The sequence below is a fragment of the Dermacentor andersoni genome, chromosome 9, assembly GCF_023375885.2.
Source record: "Dermacentor andersoni chromosome 9, qqDerAnde1_hic_scaffold, whole genome shotgun sequence".
Classification (NCBI taxonomy): Eukaryota; Metazoa; Arthropoda; class Arachnida; order Ixodida; family Ixodidae; genus Dermacentor; species Dermacentor andersoni.
The window spans coordinates 7,225,172-7,251,500 of NC_092822.1; the positions used below are offsets into that span (position 1 = coordinate 7,225,172).

The 26,329-nt window shown below is 47.1% G+C and overlaps 1 protein-coding gene across 2 annotated transcripts in view; it reads left to right on the plus strand.

Annotated features, from left to right (window-relative positions):
• The first annotated feature begins 1,701 nt into the window (after positions 1–1,701).
• Positions 1,702–26,329, plus strand: part of LOC126526952 (uncharacterized) — a 146,704-nt gene continuing 122,076 nt past the window's right edge. For both annotated transcript variants that reach the window (XM_050174662.2, XM_055068457.1), the window contains exons 1-2: positions 1,702–1,796; positions 4,843–4,933. In XM_050174662.2, coding sequence (XP_050030619.1) covers positions 1,722–1,796; positions 4,843–4,933 — 166 coding nt within the window. In that variant the 5' untranslated portion in view covers positions 1,702–1,721. The remainder of the gene's footprint in view (positions 1,797–4,842; positions 4,934–26,329) is intronic.

The window sequence follows — 26,329 nt, forward strand, 5'->3', positions numbered from 1 at the left end:
GCGATTCAAGCAATTATTAAAAGATGTTCTAATTAAATGCAATTAATAAATAATACTTCGTAATGAAAAATACAGGCTGTAAGTACGCACGACTGCCACTACTATGCAGTTGGTACAATTTCTCTGGAGCTCTCGGGTTTTTTTTTTTTCTTTCTAAATATTGGCACAGGTTAACTGGCCGAGGAAAGTATGTGTCGCCTTGAAAAAGACGAGTCCACTTGTCGAAACGTTGGCTCCCGCTTTTGTCTTGTTCTCGTTTTGCTTAAGGTCCCCTTAGATCACTCAAAAATTCTTATGAACTTCTCATTCGGTAGGGGTCATTCACCGGCAGCTTCTTTAGATGGCCTTGCAAAAAACGTCCCACGTGCAACTGCCACGACGTCTTTTCGGATACATTAGCCCTTAACGGGTGGTTCGGATTGTGTGTTTTGCACGTAAAAAACACTTCCAGGAACCCAGATTCTGCTTTGCTAGTGAGCTTCTTTAACGGTTGAAGGTTAAGTTCTGCAAGTAGCTTAAGAGCAGATTTTTGTTGTTTTTTCGGATCGAATTGGACTGCTTTGAAATTCTTCACGACGAACCCTCCTTCCTTGTTCCATACAGCGCTCGTCCTGTTGTGTTTGTTTTCGATCGTCGTCTTCCTCGCGCTGCTTCAAGTTTTACTCAAGATGAACCAACTCACCCAACTCAAGTTGTTGCTGTATTAATTTACTTTGTTTACGGAACCTCCCTGAGAAATTTGACGTCAATTCGAGTATTTTTTTATGTGCTTTTACTATTTGCCGTCGACCATGTTTAGTACCATCGTTCGGTCACGCCGCCGACTACAACGCCGGATTTTCGCGTAACGGGGCATATATAATGCTTTCACATCAAAAGGCTTCAAGTTTTTTCCGGGCGCTCTGCCCACGGTAATTTCACACAATTTGATCTGACGGGTCACACTTGCAATTGTTACAATGCACAGCGAAATTGCTGCCTATCGAACCCTTCAAATAATTTGCGTGCTCCCTCAGGCGGTCGTTGTTACAACGGCGCGACTGGCAGGCATTGGTCTGGCCCACGTGATATATATCGACCACAGGACAGCGAAACGAATTCTGGGGTTTTACGAGTCAAAATCACGATTTGATTATGAGGCACGCACAGCGTTGGACTCCTGATTAATTTTGACCACCAGGGGATGTTTACCGTGCCTCGTACTTAGCAGCGCAACACCATAGCCGTTAAGCCACCGCGGGAGGTAGGATAGCGGAATCACGTATACAACTTTGCTAGCGGCATTTGGTACTTTCGTGCGTGGTCTTTCCTGGCATGTATTCGTTGCTACATTTTCTTGATTAACCAATCTACAAATATTATACAGCTTTTATGGAGCATTATATAGGAGCGTGATTACTCTTTAGCGCTCTAAAGTTTTGCAGAAAGATATCAGCTTTGCAGGATAAGGAGCAAAGAACAGTAACCACTGCCTACTTGTGAATTTTAAATTTCGCGCTGCGAAGTGCATTTGCATTATAACCCTGGCGTCGTCTATAGAAGAAAGAGAAAACAAACTTTCAAATTGCAATAGCACTACATACAACGGCAGAAAGCGTTTTAATGAAAGTATAGTGATAATAAATGAGCTTTTTGACCTATCTGCTAGCTGTCTTGAGCGCCGCTTGCGCGACTTTGCGATTGGTCGGATTCACCGCGAACTCGTTTACCCGCCATTTTGAATGCAGCTTGAAGACCGGGGTGCAGCCGTGATGTCGGAATCGGAAAGCGTGCCGGTTGAAAACAACGTGAAAAATGTGAGTTAAAAGCACCGTGATACTTGCATACGTAGCAGCTTTCACTCTTCGGGCGCTATCGATGTTGCGGGACGCACTGACAGAGTTCCGGAGCGGAAGCCACACGGCCGGCGGCGCGCAGTTTACGCGATTCGTGCTAGGACTAGATCCCGTTAAAAACAATGGCAAAAGGAGCTGTGCGCGGGCAGCTTCCTTAGGCCTAGCGCGTAGTCGTCCGTCGTTGCCTCGCCGTGCTGTGCGGCGCGTTATATTACCTGAGTTTCTGTTTGAAATTTGTCATTGAGTCTCCGGATTATAAAGCGGCGTGTGGTCGTGCTCACTCATCAGTTGAGCTACCAAAGCGCTGCGGAGGTAGAAACGCGCTTCCATCGAACGCCTGTTGGCATGATGCAGGTAGTGCGACGACAGTGGGACTTCCGCGATTGTGTCCTGCGCTGTTTGCGCGTTGTCTGTCTTGTGTAGACAGTTGTTCGCGACCTAATGTTAAAGCAGCAGCACTCCGCAGTTGCTTATTGCGGAAGCATCCTTTATTATAACCGTCGCTGCTCTCACCCAGAACCGCACCGGATCAAGAATTGTGGTGTTACCACGTGTCGTCGAAAAAAAAAAAAGTATAAGCGCAAGTTTGGCCGCTACTGTTAAGTGCCCGATTCTACGCACACGCAGCTGCAATCGAGTAATGCGCAACTTCTTGCAAAGCAGTTTTCGCAGTTTGCCGCGTGGAAAACATGTGTGCCTTGTCAGAATAAAACGACAGCGGCATCTAGGGACGCGAGTTCGCTAAAATAAATCGCTTCGAGCACGTATAGAAAGGCCGCAGACACCGTTGGCAATGGTATGCACCTTCAAATACGAGCTTAGTTTTGAGCAGCGCTGTCCTAGCACTTTAAGCCATCCAGTTCGGTAATTCGACATCAGATCTACTCCGTGGGCGGGGAGTGTTGACTTTTGTTTCCCGGGACCGCTTCTTTATTAGCTGAGCGCACTATGTGCTGCCGTCATTTTATTTCTGCTGCAGGGTATCGTTCATAAGCTGGCTGCACTCTTTTTTCCAATGTAGTAGAGTTCCAATATAGTTGTAACACGTCCATTGTTGTGTAGAAGTGTGCATCATTGTCATATACTCTGCAAAACGATGTTAACCACCGTGTGGATATATCTAAAACCTAGCTAGACTTTCTGCTCTTCTTGTGCTAATTTTACAGCTACAGTGGTTGTGGAGACTTCCCTGGCTCAAACTGATATACAGTGTTGAATGTAACTGATATGACTTGTGGGCTTAAAAAAGTAGATCCTACCATGCCTCGGTACTTGACCTTGGGTGGCTAGTGCACCGAGTGAGCATGTTGACTGCTAGCCAGTACCAGTTATGCGACTTGCACCTTAACTCCTAAAATGCAGCAAGTGCCAGTGCTTTGCCAAATGTAACTATTGTTACAACTAAGCACAATTTCATGAAACTAGAAAGGGGGAGAAACACAGCTACACTCAGTTTCATACATAGCAGGCAACACTATGAAACGCTTCTATCCCTGCTTGCGTCTGCTACAAAAAAAAAAAAGAAATTGTCCATCTACGAAAGAAAGATATAGGCATGTGTCATGAATTAAGTTACATACTTATGCCAAGAAATATGTGTTGATTACATGGTGATGAAGGACTGGTCATGTTCACCACCAAACGGTCAGTGACCTGTTTGTGCAACCAGCCACCTCAGCACATCACGTGCATTCACAACCAAAACATAGCACACCACATACTGGAAATATAAAGGTGCACAAGTTATATGAAATTTTACCTGAATTCGCATCTGTAAGTAATAACTCTCACTTGAGTGAACTTCAAGGGACCCAAGAAAATAGTTCACTTAACTGGAAGTTCACTAAACTGAATATTCACTAGAATATGGAACAGCAGACATAGTCAAAAGTGTGAAATGCAATTTATGGAGTTATGTATCAATATACACGAACAGTTACGTTGCTGCCCATCTCATTTTGAAAAAAAAAAAAAAAAAAATGCTCTGCTGCTCTTAAAAGTGCAAAAAGTAACAAAGCTGTCCAGAGAACCTATGTTTCTGTGCACTTCCTCTGGTACAGCTGCTTGCTGAGTCATGGTCTTGCAACTTTCCAAGGCATCCTACAGCCTCGGCTAGAATTACAGCATTTGAATCTGCCTCTGCCATTGCACATTCCCTGTTGCACTCTTCTTCTGGACAAACACTGGAAACAAATTGCAGACCTGATAGTTCAGGACAGGTAACCAGCTCACTCGCACTGCACATGGCCTCCATGGGAGGGATGATTTAGGGGCGGCGGGCATCAGCTACATCAGCGCTGCAGAGCGCAAAACTTCGTTGAACTGATTTCAGAAATGAGCCTGGGTCCACTGATTAAGTTTGCTAAACTGAAATATTCGCTATTCAGAAATTTGTTTAACTGAAATACTTTTGCATTGACGGCATAGGAAAACTTCCGTGGATTTTCTAAAAGTTTGGTATCCTGAAATATTCGTTAAACCGACGTTCATACTACTGAGAGCTTGCCCTATATAAAGCAGTTTATTTTTTAGAAGGCGTTGCAGATAAAAGCAACTGCATTGCAAAACATGGGCTACTGAACTACTTGTGTAGCTTTTGTAGCATTGCCTTCTATGTATGAAATGGTGTGTAGTTGCATTTTCATCAGTTCATGTGAAAAGATTATTGCTAGCCAACAAAGGAAGTTGCTGTGATAAAGAATTGACAGAATTAATGCAGTGAATAATTTCAACAGGGCTTCATCTTACTTCGAACTGAAACCAAGGAATATAAATAGAGAATTACAAGTAACAGTTCTCCAATACTGTCTTGATTCTTGGCTGTCAGCATTGGCTGTTTTCTAAGGCCATTTGGTCGAGTTTCTTTATGGTGCCACTGCTAGGCACTCTGGGCAAAGCTGCCTTAATTAAAAAAAAATAAAAGGTTATTTTCGATTTGCCAACACGGCATGTCTGCATGGAGAGGCACATAGACTGTCACTAGCAGAACACTTCTTGAACCATTCAGGCTGCATCAGAAGAGAAGGCCCCTCCAGAGGACAAACAGGAGGATGGAAACTCTGCTGCTGAGGAGAGCAGTGATGATGAGGAGCCTAAGCGTAAGTGCTTTCAACAGTCTCATTCGGGGTGCCCTTTTAGTGCATGCTATGTAGAGGTGCAACAGATGCAAAATTTAGCACCAAGGCAATGCAGTAACTTGAGTTGCAAATTTAGTAGAAAAAAGCGTTCTTCGCTGCAGCTATGAGCTGTTATTGTAGCATTCTTGACAATTTTTTACAGCAATTTTATGCCTGTATGTCACAGGCAGATTTCATTAGAGGGACATTAATGATACATGCATTCTGCCAATTTCGTAGATTAGACTCATGAAATGTTGAACGGGACCTTCTTGCCATAATGTAAGAGGATTGGCAAGTCAGAAATGACACAACGATGAAAACCAGATGTGACATTGGATTTCCTGTGCAAACTCGTGATGTATTTAATTGTGCTCGAGTTAGTTATTGCTTCTAAGGGAAAAGAAATAAACAGTTGCGAAAAAGTGCCCAGGTTGAAGAGCATACACAATTAATGTGACCAACAATCAAAGGAATGAGTTAGTCACTGTCACCATACCAGCCAGAAATGGCAGAGGAATTGGCCATCGTCCTCGGCATTGCCACATGCAAGGATACAGCCATCGTAAGGAGCAGCTCACAAACCATGTGTAGAAACCTACAAAAGGTCGGATTTCTGCCACGGAAGTATAGATTCTAAAAGAAATAAGACAACTCCCCCGAAACCTACATTGCATGGACTCCAGGCAATGAACACCTGGCAGGAAGCGAAGCACCACATCACATGCTGCCTGCCGCCTGAGAGCTTACCAGCCGGGACTTCCTGCTGCACGGGCCCTGGAAAGCAACAGGGGCGGAAGACATTCCAACTAACTAAGCCATAGTATTGCAGCACTACCGACTGGAAAGAAGGCAGTATTCACTACCACATCAAAAAGTAAGCAAGGAAGAAGCCACCACTCTCGAAAGACTACAAACGAATAAGTATGACCATGGAATTATCATGCTCTGGGTGCACCTCATGAAATTATCATACCAATGCCGATTTTGTGATGTACTAGACCCCCTCCAACACGTGGTGTTAGTATGCCCACACTGAGAAAAAGAGTCAAGATGAAGCTTCAGAACTGCTGCAAGCCATCCAAGAAACGTGGAAGGCAACGTTAACGGCACAGAGCCTGGGAGATCAGCAAAGTCTGGTGGACCGGGCCCGGGCTGCGGCATTAGCCACCGGCTTTCTGGACTGAGAGGGCCGTCCACCTAGGGCAAAGAAATGACACTTTCTTGCTGTTTCGCTCAAGGAACGTTTATTCCTCCTTCTTCGACAGTTTCGGCAGAGCCTTTCTTATGCTTTGCTCCACTCACACTTCACGTGCACCGGTGGCTGCATGAACTGCGTTGATTTTGCTTATTTAACAAAGGTGACTCCCACAGGGGCTAGCAATGCGCTCTCAGCTTGGTTGTGCGATGGCAAAAAAACCAAGTAGTAGACATACTCTCATGTTCGGCTCAGTCGGTTTCATAGCGGAAAATGGACAACATTCTATGCTTCGCTGCTGGTTTTAGCGCAGTGCATGCGCTCATTACTAGTGTTCCGCTGAGCAGCTGTTTGCAAATTGTTAACATACACCGGTCTGAGCAGAGTGGACAGTGAACGATCTGCTAAAGCTATCTATTTCTAAGCAAGGTTTCATCTAGGGCCTTTTTACTTTTTGTGCAGAGAAAATGGCCAGATATGCAAAAATAGGAATTGTGACATACAGTCGAACTCGCCTATAACGATACCAGTTTTAACAATATATTGGTTATAACAATGAGAAGCTGCTGCACCATCAACTTTTGTATGTTTTCCATGGTGAAATAACCCGCTTATTAGAAAGCCCCGATGCTGCATTAACGGTTATAACGAAGTCTGGCTGCTGGGTGTCCAAGCCGAAATGTAGTAAGATGCAAAATCCTTCAAAAGGAAAAAAGAAAACGAGAAATTCGTGCCATCTGCACGATGGGCCGCTGCTCCAACAGCCGCCGCGCGATCATTTTCCAGCCATCTCCACGCAGCTCTCTCCCGTCGCCCTTCCACCCCTCCAAACACGAATGGGCTGCGCCCATAGGTCTATGCTGCCCCTCCCGCCTAAACACAAATGGACCGTGCCAACTGCACCGCTAACAGATTGCTCGTATGTTGCGTATGTTGCTCGCTGGCTCATCATTCAGTGCAGTTCTGCAAACAGCTTAATCACTCATGTTCGTCTTTGTTCGTTGCGTCGAAATCGTTCCTGGCCACACGGTTTCTCAGCCTTACTTGTCTTGCCGCCGAAACGGAAGATGGCTGATCCACCCGCTGATCATCGGCAATGCATGATGTTGCCAGTGAAAAGAAAGCGCACGACTATAGATTTGGAAACTAAGTGCTTCTGATGAGACGGTCATTGCGAATGTGCTTGCATCAGATAGCGGTGGCAACAATGACGTGGTAGGGCAGGCTGCCTCAGCGTAGTCCTCACAGAAGACGTGGCAGATGATTCAGTCCCTACAGGGCTTTGTTTTTGCGAGGAACCTTCCACTGCACTATGTGGAGCACTTGGATGCCTTAAAGAAGGATGTTTGGAAGCTTCGTGTAAAGCGTGCACGCCTGATGGACATAGGCCTTTCTCGTGAAAGCCAGTGAGAAGTATGTGGCAAGGTGCTTGTGGCGATCTCTCCTCAGCGTTTCTTCTGAATGTCTCAAGCTGACAGGCTGCCGCGGCAGCCTTCTCGTAATTTTTAAAAGGCCCCTTTTGGGGCCACCAAAGCGATGCCTCGCCGGTGCTCGCATATTGCTTGCCACCCGTGACCTCTTTGCAGTTGTTATAGCAGTGCCATTCCTTAATGCCGACAGCCGCGACTTGTTACACGTGATCGGAGCGCCCAGGAAGCAGTTAAATGAGTGAATGCAATCAGCAGCCGGATTGAGGAAGGTGGTGGGGAGGGGCACTGGCCTTCCTGCCATTATAGTTTTCTCACATCAGCAATTCCAACCCCCTATTGATTTTTTCGTGCAACCCAGTTATAGCAATTATCAGTTATAACAATGGACTTTTCGTGTCACTTGAATGTTGTTATAAGTGGGTTCGACTGTATTTGGTTTACGGTTTGGATGTGGAAGTTAAATAAGGCAAGTTTGTCTTTTGTCTTCTCTACAAAAATTGCCCCTTTTATCCAGACAGTGCTGCTTGTCAGTGTCTGCTGCTCCAAATTGGTGGGAGCTTGTGTATGCTACGTCTAAAGGTAAATAAATAATGGTTCATAAAGTGGGTATGTATCCACCGAGAAACGCTACAGACATTTCCTACAATAGCACTCTGGGTGTATCCACAGTGCCCTCTGGACTATTGTAACTACACTTAGAGGTCCGTAAAGCAACACAGAGGTAGCTGCGTATGCCTCGTGTGCAACTGTTCAGAGAGCAGGTGCTCTCTTGCCCGATGGAAAGATCTATAGTTCTGTATACAGGAAGAGAGTGGTGGTGATTGGAGAGCAGACGGGGATAGCCGATATTCTAATTGACATTAAGAGAAAAAAGTGGGGCTAGACAGGCCATGTAATGGATAGGATAGATAACTGGTGGACCATTAAAGTTATAGAATGGGTGCCAAGAGAAGGAAAGCGCAGTCGAGAACGGCAGAAAAGTACGTGGGGTGATGAAATTGGGAAATTTGCAGGTGCAAGCTGGAATCGGTTGGCACAGGACAGGGGTACCGTAAAAACTGGACTATAGGTCGGACCAGAATACAGTCGCCGACCGTTTATTCGGACGTCACGGGGACTGCGGAAATGTCCGAATAAACAGGTGTCCGAAAAAGGAGATTAAGAAAAAAAAATGAAATCCTTTATTTCCACGCACTTATTCGGGCTCGGCAGTAGGCTTGAAGAAATCGTGAGTGTGCCGTTGCACGCTGTTCCGTTTACGCGCAATCAGATAAGCCTGAATCTCGGAGAGGGTTGTACGGTCACTATAGGCGGCTGAAAGCACAGTCACTGCTTGTGCACGCTCCACGTGCGACGGCAGCGTAGCACATGGTGCGTCATCCTCCGACTCGGAGTCATCGTTCGGCGGTGCAGCAGAAACCTGACGAATGATCTCGCCGTCGTCGAGTTCTGCGCATGTCAGTACAGCAGTGTCAGCACCTGTGAAACTGTCAAATGAGACGGTGTCCGGAATCACAATGGAACCACTGCACAGGTCTCGGCAGAACATTTTCCGCGTCAGCAGGGAGCACATTGGAAGGCGACATATCTTAGGCTTCCCAGCACCCGCTTGCCGGCATTCCCCAGCGCAGTCTGCGCGGGCACTGTCGGCGCCATTAGACACTTGACGCGATGTTTCCGCACGCCGCGTTGATCACCGAAACCTCGACACAGCACACAAAGCAAACACCACCATGCCGACACCAGTCATACAAACGAAAAACGTGGCCTGCTCGCAGCGTTGTGCGAGTAAGAAACAAATCAGCTGCTGGATTGTCTTGACATGGCTTACTCAGCTGAAACCGGAACTGCTGTACGGCCACTCTATCGAACCAGGCAGAAACGATGATGATGAGTGGGGATTTCCAGTAGCGCCACTTCATGGGGCAGCAAGGAGGCTCCGTTCAAAACAAAAATGGCGTTGAGCAAGTTGAACTATGCGCCGGTCAGAGTCGGTGCATGATGTCCTCGATCGAGTTGGCTCAAGGAGTGTGTGAAAAATCAGACGAGAGGTTGCAAGGTGTCCGAACTTTCGGCAGTTGTTATACATTATGGTCTATGGGGAGAATGGCGGTGCCGCGAAGCTGACCGAATAATCGGGCATGTCCAAATTTTTGGAGTCCGGAAAATCTGTCGGCGACTATATAGGTCAACCCCCAACTAACCAATTCTAAAAATGAAAAAAAAATATTTTTCAATAGCAAAAGTACCGAAAGACGCCCTTACCTTGAAACAAATGCGACTCAGCCAGTTGCACAGTGGTGACAGTATTTATTTAAATGCTGCTAAAGTGTGCACCTGTCCAAGTGTTTAGCAGTATCGCGCGACCATCGACCCGCGTGCTTGTCAGCACCTTATTAAGGGGGGACACCCCACTTAGATTTTCTTTTTTATTTGTGGCCACAATTTGATAAAACTTGCATCACTTATGTATTTTGACATGCTGATTTCAAATATGCAATTGGTTTTTCCATGCAACAAGTACTTTTCAAAATATAAGCAATTCATGTTTTTTTTGTATGGACTAATTTGGAGGTAAGTTCTCTCTACAATGCTGGCTGTTAAGGAAGGAGAATGGTACATCAAAATGATGTTGAATGATCAGAGGTTGCAGTGCTACAAGAATGAATGTTCTAAACTGATTTATGCCGAAGTTACAGCATGTCAAACTTTTGTAAGCAGAAGGCATTAGTGAAACCCTGGAGAAATTATTACTTTTAAAAAATTTTTGCAATGATATTTATTCACATTTTAGGCCTACTGCTCTCTGCACTCGCAATTTGTCCACCTTTCTGACGAAAAAAGAATTATTGCAATAAGATGAGTAGAACCAGAGATATCGTCACTCCAAAACTACACTACCATCAAAAATGTCGTTTTGAGAAAACGAGAAAAAATATTTCAGGACATGTTCGTGGTGATTACGGCAAATGCTTGAATACTAAATTGATCAAGGATGATACAGGGGTCCAACCAGGCAAGAATGAATGGTTTTCACAAATTTGGACCAAAATTAGAGCATGTCCAAATTTTCAAAGTAAAAGCTAATGCAGCTGCCAGGAAAAATTATTATTTTTAGAAATTTTCTGTAATGATATTTATTCATATTTTAGGCCTACTTCACTGACCAATTCACTACCTTTCTGGCAAAAAAAAATAATTACTGCTGTAGGATAAGCACAACTGAATATATTGTTGCTCCAAGACTATGACACCATCAAAAATGCTGCTTTGAGAAAACGGGCCAAAATATTTCCGTTTATTCACAGATCCCCCCACCGATATATATCAAAATGAACCAGGGGAATAGTCAGGATGCATGCTGTCATGGTGCTTTTTTTTGACTGCCTTAGCAAGGCCAAGTGATGCTGCCCTTTTTTGGGTAGAACTTGTACTCCGCCGCAAGTCCTTTTCTTTTGCCCTGCTGGACCCAGTGGGTGTTATATTCATGTCCAGCTCTGCTAGCACTGCTGCAGCTGCATACTCGTTGCCGGCATTAAAACGCAGCACAGCTTCTGCAACAGCTGCCTGTACTGCAACGAGAGACCAGTGCTGCCCTTTTGCTAGCAAGCTCCAGGTTACAGAGTGCAGAGACTCATTCGAATTCTGAGTCCTTCCCCTCAGGCACCTCTGCAGCAGGCTCTTTTTTGACAAGGGCTGGTACACTGGCAAAAGAGCTGCAGCCACATCACTAGGCAAATTGTATTTGTGCCTAGGCTCTGGCTCCCCTTTGGCCTTTGCTGCATTGTGGGGGCACCAAGACTGCTCACCAGCCGGGCAGAGGGCATAGTTTGGGCAACTGTCAGTGGAAGTCACATGATAAAAAGTTGCCATCACTGCGCGGCTCATGGCTTCCAAATCACCAACATGTGATTTTAGGGCTCGCCCATAGTAGACAGCCAACCTGTCGACCAGCTCAGCTGTCAATCTCCCCTTGCCACCGAGGCTTCGTTTGCCTTCACCATTGTGTTTCTGTAATAAGTTGCAGAGTGCGGTGCCCATGCGTTTCCTCACATGGTTAATGCAATCCTCCTTTTCTACTTCAGTGTTTCCGTAAACTTTCGCTTCTTTAATTGCATTGCATGTGCGGCTGTCACCGTCACAACATGGTGGTATAGCGAAGGTTATGTCGCTGAAGCGAGTTCTCAAACAAGATTTTGCCTGCATCTACTTCCATCTGGCCAGACTTGCAGCTTGTGTTTTTTTGGCACTGGTGGCTCAACTTCCAAAGGTCATAGCCCTCACTGTCTGGCTTAGGGCCATTCTCGCAGCCCAAACAAAAGATAGACATCGCATGGTAATCGAGCACATATCCAGTGAAGAGTTCAACAACAGTTCCAATACCAATATGTGAGGAATGTCCTCTTGTCAACCAAGTTCCGTCGTAGCACACGGCAACGTTCTTTTTGTGTCCAAAACTAACGTCCTCATACAGTTCAGTGACTTCTTCCGCACACCGAGTCTATAACGGTCGCGGCAGCTCGGGTGGCAGCAGGCTCTAGCATCTTCTTTAGGTGCCGCTGAAACGTTTTATTGTGGAGTCCCCGGCGCGAAAGCCCCATCGACGCGAAGATGTCGTTCATGGCTGTTTGGCCATTTCCACTGCTGATCATTGCACGTGTGGCTAACATGTTAATCTCAAACGGATTACATGTCTTTTCACCATCAACTCTGCGCGAGTTGCATTGCGCCCCAACTTCACCACAATTGTCGCACAACACGACCAGTTTCTAGGCGAGGCCGTAGTCACGGTCGCTCGTGACTAGTTTCGCACATCCTCCGCATACCTTGCACTGCAACGTAGCAAGCAGCACATTGACAAGGTTCAGGTCAACAATCGCGTATAAAGCTGCAATGTCCACGGCTGAAGCCGATGATGCGTCGCTTGCATCAGTGAAAACGGCAGTCTTTCGCGCTGTTGCCGGTGTCGACTCGAGTCTATCAAGCGTGACTTGATCACAGGCACTCACTTGAGCTATTTCGCTGCTCGTGACAGTTCTAGCGTCAACTCTCACAGTGCCGGAGTAGGCGCGAAGGATGCCGTCGTTCTGCAGTACGCTATTATCTGCATCGCCGCGAGCCGCAACTATCACACGGCCGGAGTCGGCGCGAAGGATGCCGTCGGTCTGTAGATCGCTATCACCAGCATCGCTGCGAATCGCTTGCTGACCCGCTGTAGAGTCGCGCGATACACCGCCGTTGTCGGATGCACCAGCACCGCGAGTCACTTGCTCATCGGTTCCAGGCCCGCGCGATGTTTGACCGCTATCACCTTCATCGCCGTTGTCGGGTGCCTTAGCGACGAAAGTCGCTCATCCGTTGCAGTGTCTCGCGATGTCGTGCCCTTAGCACGTTTCTTATTTTTTTGCTCGCTTTCGGCCGAACTGATACACAGTGTGGAGATTTTTCGGTCCTCCAGGCATCTTTGTCGTGGCACGGTGGCAACCAAAGATAAAATGGTGCCTCTACCAGCCAAATTTTCCTATCCAGTGCCCTAAGCCAATAACATGACGCCATCGTAGCCACGTGATCCTAACTGGCCAATGACGACTTTCTATGCACGCATCTTTTTTTCTAGTTTTATTTGTGAAGGCGGCGAGCGCAGGGTTGCTTACTGAGTGATAAAAAGAAGCCAAACGCGCAAGCTTTTCAACGATACCAAAATGGCCGCGGTTGAGCGAGCCGTTCACGAGTTATAGGCAGCCGAAATAAGCACAATTTGTCCACAATTTAAAGGGCTGTGGGTGGGCCAACGAATCTTTGAATCCCTGGTACGCCATCAATACGAGATATTTTTAAATAAAAAGTTGCAGGCAGGTGTCGGATGTTAGTAGGAACACGAAAATGACATTTGTGAAAACTCGATTTTCGGGCAAATTTTCGGCTCCTAAGAGCCGTGTCTCCGCTTAACGGCGCTGAGCGGCGAAAGAAACGAGATACACGCATGCGTACACATGCGCTTGCTTTCACTATTTCGCCACTCCGTGCCGTGATGATAAGGTGCTGACAAACATGCGGGTCAATGGCCGTCCAGCGCAAAGCCCTTCCTCTTGAATCGTCGCACCCAGGATGGCGAGCCCTTGAATTGTGCCCTCGTCAGTCCAGAGGTGCGCGCAATCTCCGCTGCTTTCAAACAGATGTATTCAGCAGTCACAGGCAGGGATCTTAAACGCAGCTCCCGGACGAACTCCGCAACCTTGTCTTCCAGTTCTGGATACGCTGCGGTCGTTTTCTTTGGTTGCTGCAAGTTGTGATACGCTGCTTCTCCCTCCGCCAGTACTGAATGCTCTTTTCGGATACTCCAAATTCGTGCTGTGCAGCCAGGTTGCCGTGGGCTTCCCGTACTCGATCACCTTTTTCTTGGAGGTGACGGTGAATTGCCGTCGGCTTCCACTCATTTTGAAACAAAATGTGGAAAAGCAGCCTTTAAGAAATATAACTTTGTGACAATGGAAATACAAATTGGCGGGGCCGCAATGTCGCCATGCCCCGCTGCTGCTGATGGCGATGGCGGCTATTTACTTCATCTGCCCATTGTTGCAAGACTTCCGTAGTTTTCCGCCAATGTCCGGTATATAAGACGAGGGTCGACTTCTCGCAATGGTTTTTTGAAAAAAAAGTTGTACCTATGTTTCGTTTTTTACGGTAATTGGAGATGTTGTAGGAGGCCTTCGTCCTGCAGTGGACATAGAATAGGCTGATGATGATGATGCACACACGCACATGTGAGGCGGCACGAAGGGGTAGCTGCCGTAGCCACGGTTTATTTAGGCTGACCAGCCATGGTGCAGTGGGATCTCAGGAGCAGCCGATACAGTGGTCACGCAGGTCGAGCGCCTCAGCGTGTTCTGTTCTCGCTCTGCATATATGTGAGCTGTCTTCACCGACTCTCGAGGCAATAGTTGCGCCACTACAAGGCCCTCATCCTAGTATGAAGTGCAGTTGAGATATGTGCAAAAGGTTTGCGTATGGAAAGAAGAGACTGCAAGCCTATATACATGAATGGCAAGTCGTTACGTCCGTTAAGGCGTACAGGTAAAGTCCGTGTCGCGGCGAAGGGCACAAATAGCTCTCTGGTGGTCGTGGCTGAGAGTGTCTGAACACAAGGTGCATTGTCTTGTGCGTTGAATACGTTATGTTGCGTTTTCAACACCAGTGTGCCCAGTGCGGTTCAACTCGGGAAGCAGAGTTGAGGTGTATTAGCCGGTTCTTGGTACATGCCGAGAGTTCAGGCTTTTGAGGGTAGCATCGCAGAAGGCGGTGTCGTCGAACGATGGGCAACGGTAGCAGTGGCTGATAACTGCGAGTGTCACTGTGCATTATTGCCTTTACTAATTCACGCTGCATCACCATTTCAGGCGCGAGTACATTGTGCGGGGCGGCATATTGGGACAACCAGCAAGACCTTTGTCTTGAGGTGGGGTGGTCAGTCTGGCCACTGCTTGTTTGGTGTGTAATTTACTAGGGCTTTCGTCAGAGTCGTACGGAAAGCAGATGCTGTCGTCATTGGTAGTATCGGGTTCCTGCAATCCGAGAGAGATGTGCCAGGCAGCACTGTCAGCAAAGGTTGTGAGCAGGGCGGAGCAACAGTGATGCCATGGTGGGAAATCATGACCTGGCGCAGGTTCTCGTAGATGCCCGGGCCTGGTAGAAGTTGGAGCTCCAGAAGAATGTCTGGCAGCTCGTGACTTGTATGGAGATAGCGTAAGTGTTGGTCACTCACATTATCATGGAAGTGATTCGCGAGCTGAGGAAACCAGATGGCAGAGCTGCTTCTGCAAAATTTCTGTAGTCCATGCGTCCACGGAAGGTGCGAGCCCAGATCATCGGAAGGCTCGCCTGCTGCTGCTTGTGGCGAAATCTTGAATCCTGATACCATCAGGATTGCGGTGGTTGCTGAAGGCATCGCCTAGGCTGTGCTTGTGGTGTCGCCGTGCCTGTGAGAGTGAAATTTGCACCTAGTGGAGCAGGTGGGAGAGCCTCTGAATCGGTGATAAGTGAGGTGCCCCCAAATGGAAAGCGAATAGCTGGTGGGAATGTCCAAGGAAGGAGAGCGGTGGGCCATAGTGTAGCCGAAAGCGTTTGCGTTTCGCCCAGTGAATTCCTTAGAAAGAGTCATTGCACAGCTGCTTTTGAAATGGAGAAGAGGCTTACGGACTGAGTAGAGGCTTGATGCTTGGGCCAGCGTGTGCTGACGATTGGCACGGGTGGACGCAGGCGATGTGGGACAAGAACACTCGGAATAACGCGATGGTTAAAATGGCACAGAGTTGCTGTGACTGAGCGTTCGAGGTGGTGTAGTGAGCAAGGACGGCTGCCTGACAGCCCTCGAAGAAGTCTGTTCCAGGGGGTGGCTCTCGAAGCCTGGAATGCAGCCGGAGCCTGGGGTGTTGTTGATATGGAAGTGGCTGTCCAGCTGGATGAACTAGATGTCCGGCATGTCGATCTAGAATTCTTGGACACCCTGCAACTGTGGGATGTGAGCCACGTCACTCTCGCTTTAGTAGTATCGGTGCATTGGCACTGGCATGGCTAGGTTCCTTTGTCTGGTGTCACCAATTTGTGGGAGGCGGCGTGAAGAGGTAGCCGCCGTGGCCATGGCTTATTTAGGCCGGCGAGCCATGGTGCCGCTGAATCTGGACCAATACCGCGGCCGCCCAGGTCGAGCGCCCCAGTATGTTTTATTATTGCTCTACATGCACGTGAGCCGTATTCTTCACAGGCTCTGGCGGTGCTAGTTGCGCCGGTTCACACACTATTGGGGGCGAGGACTTACGAAGTCGCCATCTGTCGAAAGCGCCTCCCTTGCATAGTATGAGGGATCGGTTTCGCTTACGGCGCTTAATAAAAACACCACGCGGCAGCCCTCCTGGACATTTGTGTAAGTACTCTCAAAACAAGGGAAGTTTTTGACTGTCGATATAATAATGGGCAAACTGAAAGCACAGAATCGTTTACAGACATAGCTGTCTCTTTACCGATTCATACAGTGAACGCCACTGCGTGTGGTCGCCGCGATGGAGTCTCCCGAACCGGCTTCTTGCGTGAAAGGTAGGCAAACGCAGAGAGTAAACTATAGGTGAAATATGTTCTTATAGTGGGCTGTCTGTATAACCAAATAGGGCTTAACAGAATGAAGCCTCAATGCAGTGATCGCACGGGTTCCCAGCGACCGACTGGGCATCTGAATGCATGTCCATGCACAATGTTTTGCTTTCGCTATGAGCGCGTTTTAGCACCATGCCATGAGTTTTAGGCCGCAGCATATGAGCATTTGACAGTACACAAGCAACCATTGTTGCGTGGATGCTGTGGGAACTGTTCAAAAATAATTTCGTTATAGACTTTGACGCCTACGGCGAGTGTGATGTGCCGTCGCGACGATTCAATCTTTCTTTTGTATTCTAAAATCTCGGACATTTCGGTATTATTTCTCAAGTCGCACTGTATGTTTATCGGTCTTCTCAGCATGTGATGTCCCTCTGCTTCCTTTTCGTAATCCAGTGCATTAATTCATAACACAAACATGACCATATGCCATGCCTTTTTTTAATGTGCATCTTACCGCTCCCTTTCCGTTCCAGTGAACTTGCCAGTATCTAGCATCAGCAAGTTCATAGACCAAAGCATCATGACATAAGCCGAGCAGCGGGCAAGGGCGAGCATCTCAGTGCGCGTTTTCTGCTACTCACCGAACATCGCGCAGTCCCGTCGCCGTAGCAGAAATCTTCCACGCGTCTGTGCTTGCTGCATACCCGAGTTGTAGCCGATGGCTGTCTGCCGGTTTTAAGTTTTGCGAGCCAAGCTTCACGCAGCTCCTTGCCCTGTAGCTACGTGTGAATAAGGCTGACACTGGGTTCCGTTGCGTACGTCTGGCACTGTGACACCAAGCAGTAGCCTACCATGCTGCATGCCTCTAAAGGCAGCCACTACTTATTATTGTACTTTCAAATGTTGTAATGCAGACACCCAAGCATACCTCTGCCAACCCTCCCGATTCGCCTGGGAGACTCGATTTTTCACTGAACTTTCCTATTGTATGATCACTGTCTTGGTCTCCGTTCATGCAATAATGGTTTTTGCGAAACCGGCACCACCAAATGTACAGCCACATCGTAATCATCAGCATCACCAACAACGGCTGCACTAGCACCATCGGTATCATCCACTAAGCAGCCGACTATGGTGCCTAGTAAGCCGACCAAAGCCAGAGCCAATGTAGCTCTTGCATTTCATGCATGCCTTCCTCCATGGTGCAACTTGTTGCTCCTGCTTGTATGTATGATTAGTGTTGGCTAGGCTGTTTGTGTGCGGTGCGCTGTGTAAATTTATAATCCTCATGTGCTTGATGCCATGGCGCTATCAAAGCCCAAGAAAAGGTATTTGCAGAAGTTCTTGCGATCTTATACTTCTGAATTTCCGTGCTTTTTGACATCAAGAAAGGGAGAACATTTTGCATATTGTACAACATGTGGATGCGGCGTCAACGTGTCTCGCGGTGTCAAAGGCGACTTGAAACTGCGTGTTTCCACGGCGAAGCATCAAAGCTATGTTCGCACTGCTGAGCAGCAAGGCAACATAGTGAACTTTCTCCGGAACAAGTGCGACGACAGTGTTATATGTGTGGAGTGCCTGTTTACGGGATTCCTCGTCAGAACAGTACCTACCCCTTAGTGTTAGCGATTACATTGGGCCTCTTCTACGGAGAATATTTCCCAAATGTGACGAAACCAAGCGCTATGGATGTGGACGCAATTCTGAAACGCAACTCTAAAGAATGCGGAGGTGACCAACCTGAAATTTATTTCGCAGGCGTCGCTCTCTGGTCATCGTTTCTTTATTCAGCATTTTCCTCAGCTGCTGCCCCGAGATTCCACTGAATCTGCTGAAGAGGCTTTAGATGCTCTCGAAGCTGACTTTGCCACACTACAGGTGCACAGTCTTCCAGAGGACATTCTCAACGAAGGAAGGTGGGACGTGCAGTGGTCTATGGTTGGAAAAAATGAAAAACACTGATGGAAAACGTGTTTCACCGAGTTGCTAAGGTGATGCTCGATTTACTCGTGATACCGCATAGCAACGCAGTCTGAGAGGATTTTTAGCACGGCGCAGAAAACTAGGACTGAGTTCCGCTCATCACCTGCTGCTAGTGAAGGGCCGTCAGTCTGTACCATGTTTTGAGCAAAGCTACTCCGACGAATTTTTTAAGTGAGCAAAGTCTGCTGCTGCAAGGACCTGCAAAAGGACTCATCGAACAGTGCCTGAAAGTTTGAACGAAACCCCTGCCCCCAGTCCCACCGGAAGTTGAATCAGTGAATGCAACACCCCCCCCCCCCCCCCTTTGGCGTGAATAAAAAGTCTCCCGATTTTTGATCTCACCAGGTTGGCAGGTATGCCCCCAAGGTGGTAAAGCCTCATCACTTAATCAGAACCGCAGCACAGGTGGGACTTTAAACTTCCGTTTTCAGCTCGCTTCGGCGCTTCCGAAGCAGCCGACGCGGCCTTGGAGTCCACGTGATCCCTCATGTCACGTCACGCCGACATTGGCGCCAGCTTTTCCAGTGGTGGAGCTCGCCCCCAATATATATATATATACAGGCTGTCCCAGCTAACTTGGACCAAGATTTTGAAAAACCCTATGTGTTCTTCAGAACAGAAATTGCGTGGATGTTGTTAAGTTTATCTAAACATACAGTATCATTCTCTTGCTCATCTTTTATTTTGAGTAATTAGCCGAGATAGATCAACTTTTTAAATATAGCTTGAAACGTTCAGGCGTCAATAGGAAAGTTGTGGAGCTCCACAAATATTGCCCAACCCAGGCATTTTTAATGAGCTAGACCTAGCGTGGCCGTTTTTATTTGGGAAAAATGAAAGCCTGCGGAGTTTAAAAGATAGCACGTGACAGCACTCTCAACCGTGCTTTGTGAAAAACATCACTCGCTTCGTGCCTTTCGTGCTGCCCACGGCAAAGCTACGCGTTTGCTTGGTTCTGCGATAAACGCCAGTTGGCTCGGGCAGCAGTTGAAATACAGCGCCGCTCCCATTTTTGCGGCGATAATTGCACTCTCACGCTAGCAGAATGCATGCAGAGGAAAAATGACAAGCTCATGCAGTATTGGCACCTTTTCAGCACGTCCGATGTAGCTTTTTTGATGACGCAAGACAAAATCTCGCTGCAGGCCTCAGCAATCTTTGCCTTTAGCACTTTTGGTGTAGTTGTAGGTTTGCAGTACACTCGGTCTTTCACATGTCCCCACAAGAAGAAGTCGAGAGGTGTCAAGTACGGTGACCTTGCAGGCCATGCCACTGGTCCATGCCGCCCGACCCACTGGCGTTTGAATTTTGAAGGCTTCGTCAAGCCAGGCTTAGGCAAGGCTGCTGCTGCAAGTTGGTGCACCGTTGTGCTGATACCAAGTTCACTTTAGAACGCTAGAGGAAGATCACAGCGAAAATCTTCGACTGGGCCTTCCAAGATGTTCACATACCGTTGAGCAGTAAGCATGTGGTAAAAAAATATGGGCCAATTATTCTTCCGTCAAAGATACCGCACCACACTGAATGGCCACTGATACTGGTGTCTGGTCTGGGCCACCCTGTGCGGGTTTGTATCGCTCCAGTGACGCGCATTGTGGATGTTGACTTGAGAATTTCTGGAGAAGGTTGCCTCATCTGTCCAGAGCACTTTGTCAACAAAATCTAGTATTTCATCACTGTTCATAAGGGTCCAATTTGAGAAATTAAGCCGCCATTGAAAGTCTGTTGCAGCTGTTGATGCTGTTGGGACGGACGCATTTAAGCCTTCCTAAAAAGTGCTGACACTGAAGATTTTGAGATGCCGACATCACCACTCACATTTCGCACGCTGGAATGAGGGTTTGCAGTCATGAAAGCCAAAATGTCTCCTTCAGCCTCTTCACTGATGGTCCCCTTTCTGTGTCTCGCCTTCTTGAAGCTACCTGTTTCTTTCAGCGTCAAGTAACTCCTCATAATAGTGTTTGCGCAAAGTCTTCCCCCACATTTCCAAGTTCGGTATACCTTGGCAGCTTTCCTCTTGTCGCCCCGTGCCGCTCCCAAGGCTAAGACCATGTTTGCCTTCTGCTCGCTTGAGTACGGCATGCTTTAGGCACTGCAAACAAATTCTTTGAAACGGTTGTGTGACCGACAATAATAGACAGTCGAGCTTACGTGCATCTAGCTGCTGGCACAGCTTGGAAGAAAAGCGGCGTTGTAACAAATGATGCTCTCTCTCGCACAGGTTCCAGAGGTATGATGCATGTTTTGTGTGTATTTTTTCTATTCCGCATCGACTTGAACGTAGGAAAAAAAAATTGCTCTTCTCGTCATATCAGAATAAACGGCTGATGACGGCGCATTCTTCGGTGACAGGCGTGAGCCGCTGCTGATGAATCGCTTTTTAATGAGCCGCTGCTGGTAGTGACAGAGCCGAGCAAAGGTTGAAGCCCTTTCTCATAAGTGAAGGGAAGGTGGGGCGCTGGCGATGTTTTTACAAATCACTCATGAGAGTGCTGTAATCTCGGCGCATTCGGGTGCACAGAGCGTGCTGTCACATGGTATTTTTTAAACTCCGTGGACTTTCGTTTTTTTCCTAATAAAAACAGCCACGCTAAGTCTATCACGTTGGAAGCACCTGGGTTGGCCAATATTTGTGAAGCTCCACAACCTTCCTATTTACGCCTGAACGTTTCAAGCTACATTTAAAATGTTCATTAATTTATCTCGGCTAATTACTCAAAAGAAGACAAACAAAAAAATATGTTACTGTAAGTTTAGATGTAAGCTAACAACATCCACGCGATTTCTGTTTTGAAGAACGCATAGGTTTTTTTCAAAATTTTGGTTGAAGTTAGCTGGGACACCTGTATACAAACATAGGTCTGTTCAAGCTTGGGTCAAACATTAAAAAAAAAAAAGCATCACATCCCGTTCCATGTTTTTTGGGTTGTGTCCCAGGTGTTTTTATGAATCTTGAGGTTCACAATCTTGCAGGCTTGCATGTGCCTATCTGCTTTGATCACTTGATCTTGGCTTTGACAACTGTTGACTTGTAGTTCTAGATGCGTGTGCTCACACGTCCAGTAAATGGAGGTGCAGAAATGCTTTCATATTATACTTTAATTGCATTCTAAAGAACTGTTTCATTGAAATCCAAAGCCATATTTATAGAGTTAAACCTCGATATAATGAAGTATTTAACTTTTCATAACCTCTTGCCCATAGAGCACCATGTAATTAGAACCTCAATATAACGAAGAGTGTTTGTATGCGATTTCAATATAAAGAAATTTCGCTTCTGCAGCAATGGAATGCCGAGACAATAAATAGAAACTTCTGCGGACACAGACGGTCAAATAATTCAGTTACAAGCGGCTGCTTCACCTCTCAAATCACGCGCCCACCAAAGTGAAGGCGTGTCATGTTCCATATAAAGTCCAAATGCGATAAGCGCGCCCCGCGCACTTTGTGCTTTAGGTGCAAGTAAAAGTGTGCGAGGGTGAGAAAGAAAGGTGGTGGCTTCACTCATGAGTGCCGCCTCCTAGCATGAGCAAAGGGAAAGAGGGGGAGTGAGCTTGCAGTAACGCGATCAAGCGCGCGCGTGAGGCGGGGTATAGTAAGTTGGCATGAGTCTAGATTTCTGGCACGTCTCGGCTATGGTTCGTCATGGCTGTAAAGTGCCGCTGAGCGCATACGCAGCTGCGCTCCCTATTTTAGAGGTAATCTGCCGGGTGTGCAAAGAGTGGGTGTGCCGAGAGGGCGTAGCACATTGTAAGCTGTCTTACTCCACGTTTAGTATTAAAGGTTGTGTAATGTCGAGTTTTGATGACCCGTTTGAGCAAGAGGCAGATAAAGCATTCTCTCCCCGCTGCCGGTGCTTTTTCTGATAGGGTCGTCCCAGTGCGGGCAACGCTATCAACCGTGGGGGCGGAGTGCATGTGAAAGTGTGGCTGGCTTCACTTAATTCGTACCGCTGATGTGAAGATATTGTCGATGTATGTAGCATGAAACTTCATTATTCGTCACCGACTTCTAAATTTATCAAAATAAATTGTTTTCTCATTCAAATTTGCTTTTTTCGATTGCCCGATAATTCGGAAAATTCTGTGGCCCGTTTCCATGTAAGAAAAATCGATCAGTGACTGTACTTATTTGCATAAAAGGTGAAATTTCAGTGCAACAAAATTTTGATATGTGGTGCGAACTCCACCACTGGAAAAACGATGCCACTGTTGGCTTGACGTGATATGAGGGATCACCTGGACACCGCGGCCGCGTCGGCTGCTTCGGAAGTGCCGAAGCGAGCTGAAAACGAAAGTTTAAAGTCCCACCTATGCTGCGGTTCTGATTAAGTGGGGAGCTTTGCCCGCTTCGGGTGTGTACTTGACCACCTTTGAACTCCCTGTAATAGGTAGTGGCTGCCTTTGAAGGTTATTAGAGTTTGGAGCGGTCGTAGTCGTTGAGAGGACCTTGGGTCGACAGGACTAGGTGAGCAGGGTTTATTAGCAGGATTTACATTTAAAACAGGACATACATCGACAGTCTAGCGTGACTCCCATATGGAGCACGCAAGACGACGCATACTGCAAACAGCTTACGAGCGCACAGCTCACGAGTACATTTCGAACATGACAACGAGCACACAGCTCACTACGACGAGCACGACACGAGCACACCCAGCAGCCGACAATCGCTGCTTATAAGCTCTCTGCTCGATGTCATAGTTCGACGTCATTCAAGATGACCCGCCTTTTTGGAGGATGTGGGCTGTCGACTTGGAGTAGGATGAGGGCTCACATACACGTGCCGCACATACACACAGTTGAAAAGGGCCGGAGCCGACGTCAGAGGGCTTCGTAGAACTCTGCTTTGTCCCGGGTGGCGTGGCCAAGTACCACATTCCTGAGCTCACCGCGCGCCACGTGGCTGCCGGCCATTCGCAGTTCTCCGAAGTGCGCCCCGTCTGGCCGGATTGGAACACGTGCAGCGGGCTGAAAGCTGGCACGTTGTCACCCCGTACAGCCATTCCTAACAAGGTGTCGAACGTGGTAGGCTGCTGCTTGGTGCTGCAGTGACGGAAGTACACAACGGTGTGTGGTGTCAGCCTTCACAGTACCAGCAGGACAAGAAGCTGCATGAAGCTTGGATTGCGAAACTTAGAACTGGCAAGCAGCAATCGGTTGCAACTCGGGCGTGCAGCAAGCACTATTGCGAGGAAGATTTCTGATGCGAAGTCGGGGTTACGATGTTGGGTGAGTAGCAGAAAGCGCGCCCTGAGATGCGCACACGTGTGCACTGCCTGGTTAATGTCATGAAGTTTTGGTCTACGAACTTGCTGATGCTAGAGACTGGGAAGTCCACTGGAATGGAAAGGGAATGGTATAAAAGGGCATTTAAAAAAGGCATGGCATATTCTCATTCGTGTGTAGCACCAAACAATTAAATGTACTGGACTAAGAAAAAAAAAAGCAGCAAGTAATTGCTCACTGGGAAGACCGATAAACATACAGTGCGGCGCAACTTCCGAAATAATTATATTGAAATGTCTAGGACTTCAGGAAGAAACAAGATATAATCGTCGGGAGAGGACATCACAGTGATAGTCGCCATCGTAGGTGTCAAAGTCCCGAGCTATAACGAAACTATTTTTGAACAGCTCTGATAATGTCCACACAACGGTGGTTGCTTAAGTACTGTCGAATGCTCATATGCTGCAGCCTAAAGCTCACGGCATGGTGCGAAAATGCGCTTGCAGCGAAAATGAAACATTGTGCGTGAACATGCATGCAGACGTGCAGTCAGTCACCATGAACCCGTGCAGTCACGCATTGAGGTTTCATTCTGTTATGCTCCATTTGGTTATAAAAACAGCCCACCATAAGAACATACTTAACATAGTTTGCTCTCGGCACCTGCCTACCTTTCACCAAGAAGCCAGTTTGGGAGACTCCATTGCGGCGACCGGGTGTAGTGGCGTTCACCGTTCGTATTCGGTAGAGGTAACGTCTATAAACGATTCTGTGCTTTCAGTTTACCCAAGGTTAATATTTCGACAGTAAAAAACTTCCCTCCGAGGGAAGTTTTGAGAGCACTTACAGAAATGTCCAGGAGGGCTGCTGTGTGGTGTTTTTATTGAGTGCCGACAGCCAAACCTATGAGGAGCGCGCTGTGTTATCCCTCATACTGCGCAAGTGAGCCGCTTCCGACAGATGGCGACTCTAAGTCCTCGCCCCCCAACAATGAAGCAATTTGCCGATTTTACCTACTTGGTTATATCAAGGTGCAACTGTATTTACTGAAATGCCTTTCATACCTAATCTGTGGCAATTAGGGCATTACACTTTATGAATAAAATATGCATTTATACATGTGATGTTTAGGCGTTTAATTCCTTCCTCCACATTTATAAAAATATAAATTACAAAATTTTAAATGAATGTCACCGTATCATAACCATGAAATTGAATGCCATAGAACAATGAGTTGACATGAAAATAATCACGAGAAGCATAATGTTATAAACTATGCTGATATTGCGTTCACTAGCTGCTAGTGTCATCTATAGTAGCAGTGCAAATCCCCCTGCACCTTCAGTTTTGTTCTGATGTTCTGATTGGGAAGTGTTTCTGAGTGCTTCTGCTAAGTTCTGGGGATAAAGGGGGGAAGGTTGTGACTTCTTGACACATGGATGTTCATTTTTTTTTTCTTAAGCCAAGATTGTAAGTTAGTCATCAATTTCATTGGATGTTAACTTCGCTTGAGGCCACCTTTTCATGTCGCAAAAAGGGGAAAATATTCTTCAGAAGTTCAGGGAGAGGGATTGTTTGCCACCTTCTTGGGCATCTGTAGGTATAATAGCCCTTGGCTTACCTGCTTCGTTTATTGCTTCCATACTGAACCCGTCTATGTGACCTCTCCCCTCATGCCGTGTGCCTTTAGGCAGTTTCCAGTCCGTGTTAAAATCTTTTGGTAATGTTAGTAGCTGTAATATATTGCAGGTTCAGGTAGCTGCAGGCAGAGTGGCTTTAAAGCTGCATAAACCAGGGTCTACACAGGGTATTTCTGCGTAACAAGTGAAGGCTCGCTCTTTCTCGTTCTTTCACATATGACACTGCTGCTGCGCAGACTTCATTTGGGACACACTCGCTGGAAGCAGGCTAAGCTCTGCTGGCTACTTCAAAGCTACTGCTGTCCAGCACATCTACCAGGAGCAACTCAAGCAGGCAATTTAGGGTTGGCACAAAAATGGGCGGCCTTCCTCTGACTGGCCAGCCGAGGCCTAAGTATTCGAGGGTCGAGCACATTTTGGAAAGCTTGGAAGGCCAACTGCGGGCCGTGCTAGATGCCCTGGAGTTAGGTAGCCGCATGGATTTCAGTGCCTGTTTTCTCCTGTCACTGCGCCCCTTCCTGGATGCAGCACTAGTGACCATGAAGGCCAATTTGAAAGTGGAAGTGCTTCATATCCTTCATTTCTGCAGTTGGGGTGCTACAAAGACAAAAAGCCTGAAAACAGTAAAATTAAGAAACAAGTCAGTTGTACTTCCCATTTGCCTCTCTTTTCATTTCTTGTTCTTGCACATACGATACTGCTGCTGCGCAGACTTCACAAGGGACACACTCGTCTTTTGTCTTGTGAACAAAGACAAAAAGCCTGAAAACTGTAAAATTAGGAAGTGAGTTGTACTTCACATTTTC